This window comes from Centroberyx gerrardi, chromosome 15, assembly GCF_048128805.1.
Source record: "Centroberyx gerrardi isolate f3 chromosome 15, fCenGer3.hap1.cur.20231027, whole genome shotgun sequence".
NCBI lineage: Eukaryota > Metazoa > Chordata > Actinopteri > Beryciformes > Berycidae > Centroberyx > Centroberyx gerrardi.
The window spans coordinates 3,248,543-3,261,139 of NC_136011.1; the positions used below are offsets into that span (position 1 = coordinate 3,248,543).

A 12,597-nucleotide genomic window follows, 5' to 3' on the forward strand; every position below is an offset into this window, starting at 1 on the left:
CTAAGCTTGGCATGGAAGCACGGACTGGATAGCATTCTCCGCCACGTTTTCTGTTCCACAGAAGTGGTAGCTGTAACAGAAAAGAAAGGAGATTAAAAAAAGAGTGAAAGAGAGGGGGAGTGAGACATGAGGCGAGGGATGTCGAAAAGATTCAAAATGCTGGATTCTTACAACAAGAGCTCAAATTCTATTTTAGTTTATTAGTATTTTTATTGAGGTGTGCTTTGATTATTTGATACTGCTTTTTAATCCTTTTTGGGGATCTCCTATAGAATTAATGTGTTTTTTTGTCCTGCACAAACACAACCTCTTTCTCCCCTAGTGCTGTTTTCATTCGATTTTGAGAAGATATCTTGTACTAATATTACAGAGAAAATAATCTACTCTTTCATTTACTTTCATTTAACAAAGAACAGTGCTGAGAAATATTTTCTGAAGTATGGGAACTAGTGTCGGTATCATCAAATTTTCCAATGATTCCCAACCATTGCAATGTCATCATGGATGTGGATATTTCATTCTTCATGTGCTGAATTTTTCTGTCCACAGCATCCACTATTCCTTCTGGAAACATTGCACTGATATCTCCTATAGGGGTCCAGTGTGAAATAGTCAGACCGCTCTTCTAAATCCCATTTCATCTGACTGTACTTTATCAACATAGTCCTTCTATTTCCCAATTGATGTACATTGAGCTCTGTCTCACTCCAGTCCCTCTTCAGTCGTGTTCGACCAAGAAAGTTTCTCACCACACAGAGGTTCCATGGTGCCCTCTAGTGGCCATAGCTAATCCATGTCTCTTTCTCTCTAGTTGAGTACAGAATAGAGCAAAGCAAATCTATCAATTCTCACAAACTTCTAGATTTTCCCTATAAATGAAATCTAATCTCTATGACATCCTCAACAAAGTCTATTATTAAATGATATCCTGGTCCAAAGCATGATCCTTTCAGAAAGACATCTATGTCTCTTCATATTGCCACTAGGAGGCATCCAGTCAACATCAGCTCAATGCCTTTGCCTTTTTTTTTGCCTTTGCATTTGCCTTTTGCCTGGGGACATGAACAACTGACTGACAAGTGTAGGACAGACAAACTGGCAATGAGTAGCAGATGGAGAGAAAGTGGAAAATTATCAGTGGGGAAATTATGAGTAGGAAATTAATACCAGCCACTGGCCAAATGAGTTTGTTTTACCAGAAACTTCGACAGGTTATAGGTGGTTATTTGTATGCATTTTTAAAATAAAACAAATTTTACAATCCATTCCAAAGTAGTTTCTAACCCGGGTGATATTCAGACACAGGCAGCAACAGAGTTAATGAGGACAGACTCACTAGAATACAGGTTATTGTTTTAAGGCATTTAAAGGTATCAAAAACTATTTTATCATAGTCTACAATAATATTATATACTAGTCTATTTAGAATAGAAATTGGCATGTATTGAAACAAAAAACTATCCTGTCTTTCATTCAGCATGAAAAGTTATGCAAAAATATGAAGAGTTCCAAAATCCTCACACACAGGGGCATCGGTTCACTAAATCCTAAGCTATGGTAAAGCCACTGCACCTAATATCATTTGCCACCAAAATGTCCACTTATATCTACTAAATTTTGGGGATAAAGAGAAGCAATGACTGATGACTGGCCACATATTATTTGGTTCATGTGAGAAATTATTAGGCCACCAAACCATCAGCTTAGAGGGAACATTGATCCTCATGTCTTCTTTAGAAATAGATTTCTGCCGTTTTTTTTGCTTGATCTTTGCTCTCCGTCATAACGATAAAAACTACAAGATTAAATTTGTGACAGACTTACATCTTCTTGTCGTTTCCTCTCTGCAGCTCGATCCTGGACGCACCATACTTGGGGTTCAGGATGTTGATCATGTGATTGTTCCAGCGAAACTTCACTTCCGTCACCTCGCTCACATCCGTCTCAGCGTCGATGAGGATCTCGTAGATCGACCCAGGAGTCAGCGCACCCCTTCAGACATGAAGTGGGGAAGCATCACACATAGCTCATAAAATGTACAGATGTATTTTATGAATGACTAACTTGACGATTTGAATTTTAGTCGACTATTTTTCTTTACCAGACACTTTTTTTTTTACCATTGTCCTTGGTCAGGTTGGAAAATGAACGACACCTGAACACCGTTAACAGATTTGGTTGGTGATGCGCTATTCAGTAATGTGTTGCAGGCATGTTGTACTTTTACCAGTAACAAGTGTACTGAATTACTATTTCAGTTATTATGGTATATGGAGCTGCCAATCAAAAAGATAAGTTTACTTTGTGATCATTCACTCTAAATAACAGACCAAACATGGAAATCTTAATAGGCTACAAAAGGCCATAATGCTGTATTATACAAGGCTTTTCATTGGTTCCTTTTTTCTTTTCTTTTTTTTGGATCTGCTTATTACTGCTATTATGACATTTGTTTTATGCATGCTAGAGGATGTGGAGGACTTGCCCTTGTGCACGAGGGCAAGAGGTGGACATGGATATGGAGTTTTCCCATTTCTGAGACATTCAAAGTTGATTTTAACAACAAAATCAAACTTTTGAATGCCTTATTTCCACATCTGTCTGTTTTGTATTAACTCAAGGAGGAAACCATCGCATCACCTTCACCCTGGCAGCAGCATACCCTTTCCCTTGGGGGCCGTCCTGCCCCCAAGGGGCCCAGCACCCGAGGCTGAATAACTAAGTGGCACTATCTCCACCCTATGTACAAAGAGAGGAGATCACTCTTCTCGACACAGGTGTCACGACTGCCAGCGAATCATGGGTGCCCCCTAGTGAGAAAACGCCATGCTATCAGAGAACTGGAGTTGCGTTCATAACATAAAGTTTGATTCTTGTAATTAAAAAGCCTGTTCATTGGTTCCACCATCAGCTCTGTTCTCTTGGGTTACAGTACTGGTGGAGTTGCTACAGTCTTCAGTTTCCCTAAAAATGGCTTGTTTGTATTGTTAGCATTCCTTATTGAAACCAAGGGGCTAGCTAGCTAGCTCTACGCTAACTAGCAATTTTTAGGGAAACTGTAGGACAGGCGTAGAATTTCTATCCTTCAAGTTCCTGGTAAAGAAAAATAACCAACATTAGGCTATGTTAATAACAGATTTGTAAAGTGGGGAAAAGGAAAACCCCTAAACCCCACATTAAAAAGCCCATGCCCAGTCCACAGACCATGTGTCACATTCATCTTTTAGCTGTTATATAATGCTCTTACACATGAAGCGTGTACTCCTCGGTGGTGACTTTGCCTCCAGTCAGTGCCACATACATGTAGCCTGGGTTAGGCCAGGAGGGACCGTCCAGGGTTACCTTTGCTCTGTAGCTGTAGCCTAGAGATAGAATACGCCAAGCAGTCACATTATTTCACCATAGCTCCCACACAGTTTCATAACATCATAATAAATACATTATTTTCCATGACTGGACAGTAGCAAGGATCGCAGGGAGAAATATATCCGGCTATCTACATATGCAAATGTTTAAACAGTGAGTTCACAAAATATGTTTGAGCCCCCTTTTTTTATCAGGGTAGGATGGACAGGATACTTACGACCAAAAGGCTTGGAACTGCCTGTGTTCAGGAAGAACTTCATCTTAGAAATGCTATCAGTCACAGTATACCTGTCAGCATAGTCGCCCATCAGAGGACATGTGCTGTCTGCACATGGGAAACACTTTCCCTGTAAAGACAAGGACAGGGCGAGGTGTGAAGAATGAGGTCGTCCTATAATGGTGTGTAAGAAGATGCTACAGTCAAACAAGCACAAAGGAGTTGTGGGGCAGTGAATGGTTCTCACAGTCATTCAGAAAGCTTGTTTAAATTACAGAAGCTCATACTGTGTTTTTACAGAAGCTCTTTTTTGCATAAATAGCTAATGTTATTTATTTCCTGCTCAGTTTTAGCATTATTCAAATGGCTTGTATTAGTTAATCGTATTTAATGTTAGCTGGATATAATGTCAAAATATATACACATCACCCACCATCAGCTATGTTAACAGTTTTGTTAAACCGTACAGTATGCTATGCTAAACTTATATAAATAATTGAAATTGTTCTTGAAACAACGTGTTGCTTGTTGGAAAGTGTTTGCTAACACTTAGCTGACAGGCTAACGTAACAAGTAATGTGAGTAGACCTATTAATGTTAGTTAATAGTGGGTGACATGCATGCATTTTGCCATTCTAGCAAGCTAATGTTATTGATTGATACAAGCAGATTTAATAATGCCAAAGCTGAGGAGAAAACTGATAATGTTTAATGCTAGTTATGCATTAATGTTTAATGCCAGCTATGCATTAATGTTTAATGCTAGTTAACAGGGTGCAGGTACCAGTAAGTATAGAATAGAACCAACTATTATATGTGAAAGGAGAACTTTCACAACTTGAAGGACAACAACAGTCATACAAGGGGATTAAACCAAACATCATCACCTGAAACATTGATTTCCTGAATTCTCTAAGTAAAGTTTGTGCCCCTCAATAGCAGTTAAAATTTTTGGCCCTTCGGAAATCGTGCAATATATGTGGTTAGCCGGTTTGTTGACATTAATTTCATAAATCAAGTGGCTCAGCTATTCTGTAAATAATGGGCTCAAAGTGAAATATTAGATATTCACGGCTGTTACATTTCATGAACCAGCACTTTCAGCATCTTTATGCCTATATATCTATACTGCAAGGTATCCAAGTGAGTTGTAGGCCTTTCTCAGCGCAGTTTCTCACTCCCCTGTCAACACTTCTGGATTGTCAAGTGCACCCCCAAAGGTAAAGGTGACAACCCTGAAAAACTTTTTCCCCTCCACCCCCAACTTTAAAGTAGCGTAGATTGCCACGCTGTAAATATGGGGGTGGGGATGACACTGGTTTTTACAGTACTTTATTGTGTGAGAACAGGCCGAGTTTGCGGCTGTCAGCTGGGGCTGCAGGAATAACACCCAAGAGCGTTTACGAGGTGAACAACAAGGAGGTGTTGTCGTCTCTCAATGGGGACATAGTCATATGAGGTCATGCTCGGCACTCTCCGAAGCCCTGTTTGATTGGGACATGGGCCCAAAGCGGGGATAAACTGTCATTAATGCCAACAGCTGCAGACACAAGCCCTCCCCGTGGAAGGCGCTGGGGAAGCCCGCTCACGTCGCCCCCATCGCTGCCGCAAAAATCCAATCTCGCCGAATCAACTTCTAAAACCAAGGAAACGGTTCACAGCCGTATCGATGTCATACGGCGGCGACAGGTGGCGGCCCCCATACACATGCTGCCATGGTGGGGATAAAGGCCCCCATCCTCCTTCTCTACCAGCCCCTCCCCATCTCTTGTCCCAGTTGATAGCCCTGAGTCATTTTTTTTTACATGGAGGACACAAGATGCCTCCTCTGTACCCCCCTTCACACCTCAGACACTACCCCAAGAAGATTTGCTGGGAGTATTAAAGCTGTACTAGGCAAGATTTTAACAGTTATACCTTTGCTGCGACTTGGGGCCAGCGAAGTAGCATGAACAGAAGAAGCTTTACCACTGAGTGAAAAGACTTACGGCAGCAAAACTGTCCTTGTCGGAGCAGGGGTATGCTACAAAGCCATAGGGTTTGAGCATGCTCTCGCTGTAGTACTGGTAGGATCGGATGTGGTTGCAGGCATCAAACTTCTTGGTACCTGGCAAAGGAATGGAGACGGTGATGACAGGGAAATGGAGCAGGGGGGTGAGGGAGATGATGTGAAGAAGAGGCAGAAAGAGTTAGGTGGGGAAGAAGAAGTGAAGAGATGTGAATGCAGATTATACAGTCTTGAGTTTCAGATAGCCAAGCATGAACTAATGACCTTCTGAAGTGGGTTTGGCCATTATACAAAGTCAAGCAGCGCAAGGAAGTTAACACTATAGTACAGAAAGGCGAATGGATTTGGGGGATTTAAGAGAAGAGGTTTTGAAAATCTTACAACACTGGTTTGTAAAGAAAGTGGGTCTAGGAAAAGTCATGGAGGGACATTTTAAAGGTCCCATATTATAGAAATTCTAAATTTCCTCTTTTTATATACATATATGATTAAATATGTTTAATGAAGACATTGTTAAAATGTACTTTTGTTTGAGTGGTTAAATTTAAAGCTGTAGCATTTTCAAAAATCCCTCCTTTTTTCCAGGCATTTTCAGACTAACTCCAGTCAACGCATCACAACTCGACTTAATCCTGATTGGCTCCCTCACTACAGAATTACTGAAATCCTTCCAATCAGGCCAGTTTTCAGCGTTTGAAATGAAAAGCCTCCACTCAGCAGGTTTACCTCATTTGAATGAGAGGAGCTGCTTTTGTCGGCCAATCAGGGTCCAGTATTGTGAGGACTTAGTCTTCAAAATCATTCAATTCAACTTATTTATTTCACTGTTTACCTAAACTATATTTATTTGCAAAACATCAAGAAGAACATTATTCTTATCTTTAGTTATAGAAGGCTATATTTGAAAACAATATCATGAAAAATGAATAATATGGCACCTTTAAAAGCTGAGATATTTCAGTTCTAAAATTCAAAACAGCAGATTGGCCTGAAGCGGCTTGGCCTGTCTAGTGTTAAGTGAAGGGAGATTGAGCAAAAGTAAAAATAATAATGAAGGACAATCTCAGACTCAGAGTGAGAATGTGAGGAAAGAGAAGAAGAGACTGAGAAAAAGCAGCCATGTTGGAGAGAGACGGACATAGACAGAGGTCATGGGTTGTGTTGTTTTCTCTCCCAGTATGGGGCAAACACCAGGCGCTCCAAGACCTCCAGCTATGCAGCACTGGCTCCCACTCTCCCTCTCTTATCTATAGGATCAAAAGTGGCAGATTCAGCTGTGCCACCCCCCCTACCCAGGCACGGCACCAATGCTGCCACTTGAGCCTTGCTACTCAGCGGCACATTTCAAAAGGAGGCCGCCGTCAGCCATTTTAGAAAATATTTGCCCAGATAGGTCCAACTGGAATAACTACGCCTGGGGTTTCTTTATGATTTTTCCGTTGGGACGACTCCAATATTCCACAGGGCGCTGCGCATTGTAAGTTGCGTCGCGTTGAGAAAATAGAGATGTATGAGTCATTGTGTTATGTATAGGAACAGTGCCTGTGCTGATGTTTGTAATCTTGAGAACGTTGCACCTTCCGTTTCAAAGTATATCAAAGGTCATATCACTGGTCAGTAGGTTTATGGGTGGATTTTATTTTTCCCGCTTTTAGATTCTCACATGAGAGACCAACACATTTCAGCAGAAAGCCTTCATTAGGGTTACATGACAGACAATGGATCTTACCTTTATGGTCACTTCAGCCAAAATGGCCACCTTAGTGGATTTAGACTGATCAGATAACAGGATAATCGTGAGAATTTTAATGTGAATAGGTTCTAATGGTTATGTTTTTATTATTCTTTTATGTATGGTATTATAATATGAAGTAGGTTTAAAGCTTCATTGTTGACTCCTAGTGTGAACACCTGTGTGGTAAATGGTAAAACAAATACATCTAGCTAGCTAGCTAGCTACCTAATGTTGCCTAATATCTTCGATATAACATTAGCTGTTGCGCTGTAAACTGGAGCGTTTGTTTACACTGGGAAAGGTATTTAAGATCCATTGTCTCTTAGTCATGTAAGCTTGATGAAGGCTTTCTGCCAAAAAACGTGTTGTTTTTCCTGTACCAATAAAGTTGTTGTTTTCGAACATCCACTGGTTTCTATGATAAGCTGTTCTTCCTTTCTACCTTTCATGCACCTTGGTTGGAAGGCGTGGAAGTGACATTTTTGTTTGTCTTGTGAGAAAATTTGGTATGGGTGATTAGATGTGGCATTGACTTAATGATTGTTTACAATGTAGCACTCACAAAGTAAAATATCCTATTAAAAAAGCTGGTGGTTCAGTTGGAAAAGTCTACAAACACTGGCAGCCTGCCATCTCTTATTTTGAAGTATTTTTCACTGGACTAGTAGATTAGGAATTATGTGCCTGACCCACTATCAGTGTACTGCTGTTTGAGCTGGTTTATGTATCTGTGGAACATAAACGTCTATGTGTAGGGTGTATGAATGCGTATCAGTGCACATGTACAAATATCATCTGTATATGTGTAGGTATGTGTATGTTCATGCACAGGCTGGTCTATATGCATATATGTGTGTAAAATATAATGTAACCATGTAAATTGAAATGACCTTATACCCCCGTACACACACACACACACACACACACACCTTTAAATTTCTTTATCTAATAATTTATTTACTTATTTCTAATGTGATATAGAGTTCTTATATCAAGGAAAAAAGAAATGTGGCTGCAACAGTGTGTTTATATGTTTCCGTTTGAGTGTGTCTCGACTTATCTCACCTTCCCAGATGGCATCGAGGTCAGTGAAGCTGCCTCTGTTCTTGGAGCAGCCAGGCATCAGTTCTCCTCCGTTGGGGTAGAAGTCGATGTGACCAATGGGCTCGGACATCCCCAGACCTGAGACAGCAACACAAATCACTTACTGTTCAAAGAAATGGTACTGTAACTCCCCCCTTACAGCAGATTACAGCTGCCTCGTTTATTGTATGTTATTATAATTAGTCAGTTACAAAATATGACACAGCTGGTTCTATTACTATTCTTTGTCAGGTTATGAGGGGATCTACTTCTTTCTTGCTGTATTTTGTGGGTTCTGTATAATTCAGAGTTTTCCTTATATTCCCTGGGTGCAGTTTTTAACCTTTAATGATAATTAGCCAAATAGAAAAAAAGGCTTTTTAATAGATCTTTGGATTGGCTTGGATCTCCCTTTTTCCACATGATTAATATCCAAAGATCACCCAACCTGAAGCTAAGAAGCATTCCAGCCTCCAATCGGTTTCCCTTCCCTTTATTTTATTACTATCTAAATGCACTGTAATTATAGAAGTAAGGGATCTAAGGGAATTATGAGAGTAAGGGTTATCAAAGTTTTCTTCATTAAAGATGGTTGATTTGGAATCAGCTGTGAAAGCACTAAATTGAAATTTGAAGAATACTGAATTTTGTACTGTACATAAAGACAGCTAAAATATTTATTGTAAATGTTATATTTCAAGCTGGTGTGCTTTGCTGCTACTTGTTTATCTAGTGCTGTTCCTGCTTTGGCTGCTGATTTCATGTTTTTCCATTTCTGGCTGCACTCACTTTTCTGTGAGTATTGTCGTATTGTAGATAGTCAGATATGTCAGTTTGTACTGAGTGTGTGACCTGAGTAGATTATTCTGTATAATTTACTTTTTAAAATTTTAAGTTAATTTGGACTGGAGTTTTAGAAAGTAGAGAGAAGACATGGATCCTTTCCCCCCCTGTTTCTATTGTATTCATTCTGATCAAAAAGAGATGTACCGAGTTTGGAGTTGAAAGGAAGTGCATCGGTGTGAATCACATCCACAAAGGCGGCGTCGGTGGGGTCCAGACGCACAGTCGCATTACAGTGCTGGAAGTACGGTTCAACTGGGTCCAGTCCTGGCAAGGGAATGAAGGGTACGAATGTATGAATTTCTATGAAGTCATTTCTATGGCAAGTTTGTAATCACAGGTTAAAGCTGGATTTTATGTAGAAGATGCAGCCATATCAGTCTAAACGACAAAGTGTCTGAGTGTTACATCCCCACCAATTGAGACCCCATAAATCATTCCAATGTGGTGTGGGAGGATTTTACTCAACGGTCTGTAAAGCAAACCGTTACAGTGAAACCTGCCTCACTCTGCCTTAAGGAGCTGCTAACCAACATAAAACTATTTCAATAACGTGGCTTTCCATGGATAGTTTTAGTGTCCCATGATGGTCTAAATGCTGTTTCAGAGGCTTTTCCACCCTGACAAGAATACAGTTCTGGGGGGTAAACACTGAATAGTGTAGGAAATATAAGCTATTGGCAATTTCAATCCAGAAATATCAATATCGGCATCGGCCTTCAAACACCCATATCAGTCATCCACAGTGTGATACGGATTTCATATCTAAAGAGTGAAGCAAAAGAGCAGACTGTCAGACTTTGATCACAGAGTCTTCATTGGGCCCCGTGACAAACCATGTTAAAACCAAGCCAGTGGCAAAAAGAGCGTCACTAGCTGGTGACCTGCCTGTGATGCGGGACAGGCCGCTGATTGCACTGCCAACCCCTCCTGCAGCGTGAGCGCCCATGCTGTGTCCAATGAGTTGGAACTTCACAGCCTTCTGCTTGTAGTAGCCCTGGGTCATGCAACATGGTCATGTTAAAGTCAGAATATAGCACACTGTCATACAATCAACATAGATGAGTGTCTGTTTGCCACCGGTGAGAATGTCCTCCTAAGTTCCAGTTGTGTCCATATGTGTCCTTTTGACCCGCTGTTTGAAGCCTGCTTATTGTGTACTTTAGGTTTATTTTTGGCCTCTGTGATTACACTGATACTCAACTGTTTTTAAAGCTGCGATCTGCACATTTTTTAACATTAAAATAACAATAAATAACTTGGATATATTCTACATTATCAGTCTGTTCAATCAGGCTTTTCAATGATGTTGGGTCGTTTTGGGGTGTATACCGTTTGCTATGGGCATGGCCTGCGTATAACATCAATGCCATTTTATTGTTGCGACCCACACCGAAACCAGTGCTTGACAAGGAACTGCTGTATGTACCATGAGGGTGTTGATCATGAACGCCACCTGGGCGGCCACCACCCTGGCGTTATTGGCCGCCTGGACATACTGGGTCTTCACGCCTTTCTTCCACTCTACGGCAATGCAGTTCACGTTGTCCCAGCGGAGCATAACCTAGGAGCACCAACGACAATGCCAAATTTAGTCAACTGAGTGAGCACTCAATGGATTGGGAGCATTTGGATTTTTCTACAAACTGCAAGATAAAGCAAGGAGTGGACAGTGTCATCATGGGAAGCCACAGCTGTAACTCTTACAGAGTGAACATTTTCAATGACTGGGACGATTTTTCAGATCTTTGGTTTCTGTCTTTTCATGAAGCCCCATGACGAAACTGTCATCGCAGGTTCTTCCCTTCTCGCAGTTCTTCCCAGAGTGACAAAATTTCCCATAGCTCCTCAAACAACATAAATGATTCATTCACCATGTGTGCCTTCCTACCTTACACATGTCCTGTGGCCAGTCCTCATCTCTTTTCTCCAAATATCCAGGGATGATGAATGTGGTCTTCCTCATCCCATTGTAGTTCGATGCCTTGAGAGTGCTGTGGTCAGGCTTGATCTCCTGAGGGGTGATGAGTTTTGAATAAACAGCTGCTCAAATTGGATAGACACAAGGTTTAGTCACAACAGCAGCGAGATGCAACAGCTCCTTGTCACCTAAAATAAACCCTCCAACTTGCCTGGTAGTGGCGGTTCTTCTGGGTGAAGAGGAGGAACCGGGTGCCGATCTGCTCGGGCTTCCAGGGCAGGCGGGAGACGGGTCTCTGCTCAGTGCCACCCCAGGGCGGCTGGTCGTCAAAGCAGCCCACATCATCAAAGCAGATCTCAGCCGCTGTCAACATGGAGGACAGACCACTCAGGTTAGCAATCGCACTCCGCAAACAGTGTGTACAACAAACCTTACATCTTCAAAGGGTCAACCTCTGTTTTCAGATTGATGCTCATGCACTTTTGATATCATACAATGGATTTTTTCCGAAACAAAAGTAGGATCTACAAAGCTTTCATACAATATAGTATAGTATATTATGGTATAGTACTATATGCTCACTAGGGTTTGACTAATATACTTTATAAGGCTGCTATTTTTCTTTTATTAAAAATCTGATCTGGTCCATTCAGTGGTGTCCACCTCTGATATGATGCAGTTTGATTGATTACATTGGTTGTCTATGGGAAGCCCATCAAATGAGACATTTTGATCAGATTTCACATGAATATGTGTTATTATTATTATTGTTAGCAGGAGTACTATCCTGGGTTTCAGTGGAGAATTTCAATGGTCTAAATGTTCATTCAGAGGCTTTTCCACCTGGACAAGAATAAAATACTGTGGATTGTTTTGGCAAGAATATAGTCAAATTTAAAGATATTGAATGTCAGCTTTCAGCAGCTTCTGTCCAAAAATATCAGCATCAGCTTTCACCAACCCATATCAGTCACACCCTATTGGTCACATACTTACACTATATGTAAATGTAAATATGAATGAATAAAGTGACAGGTTCTTATTTTGGTGGAATTGAAATCACAACTAAAAGACAACTTGCCATATGCTGCGCCGACGAGGCAACAGAGCAGACCCGAAAACCAAATTGGTGACATCTGGTGAAGAAAAAGTCCCATGAGAGTTATTTGTTGTCAAGACATGAAACTAAGAAAAAATTAAACAAACCATGTCGTCTACTTACCTCGAGGCTAGAGAGACGGCAGTTGAACTAACACTGCAGTGCCATTTTATACACCAGCCAGATGCCCTGATGCCCACGTATCAGTGGGAAAGCAGCAGGTGACGGACTGACCTGTATGTCATGTAACTAAAAAACAAGACACTTATCATTTGTTTGCTTTAAGGGCATGCAGAGTTCGCTACATGCATGATACATACATGAA

General features: G+C 40.9%; 1 protein-coding gene across 1 annotated transcript; it reads right to left on the bottom strand.

Annotated features, from left to right (window-relative positions):
• Positions 1-12,309, bottom strand: LOC139913795 (inactive pancreatic lipase-related protein 1-like). The gene is made up of 12 exons (XM_071901925.2): positions 12,255-12,309; positions 11,385-11,536; positions 11,144-11,266; positions 10,682-10,816; positions 10,141-10,249; positions 9,400-9,519; positions 8,392-8,508; positions 5,572-5,690; positions 3,584-3,713; positions 3,248-3,362; positions 1,825-1,992; positions 1-70 (listed from the first exon to the last, which is right to left on the bottom strand). The coding sequence occupies exons 1-12, from the start codon at positions 12,307-12,309 to the stop codon at positions 1-3; spliced, it is 1,413 nt and encodes a 470-aa protein (XP_071758026.1).
• Between the last annotated feature and the right edge of the window lie 288 nt (positions 12,310-12,597).

Excerpts from the sequence above, each read along its gene's own strand:
- LOC139913795 (XM_071901925.2), bottom strand. The coding sequence starts at position 12,309 with ATGTCACCAATTTGGTTTTCGGGTCTGCTCTGTTGCCTCGTCGGCGCA. Across the intron at positions 10,250-10,681 it reads TCATGATCAACACCCTCATG|GGCTACTACAAGCAGAAGGC; the intron begins GTACATACAGCA and ends TGCATGACCCAG. Across the intron at positions 1,993-3,247 it reads GAGGAGTACACGCTTCATGT|GGGTGCGCTGACTCCTGGGT; the intron begins GTAAGAGCATTA and ends TCATGTCTGAAG.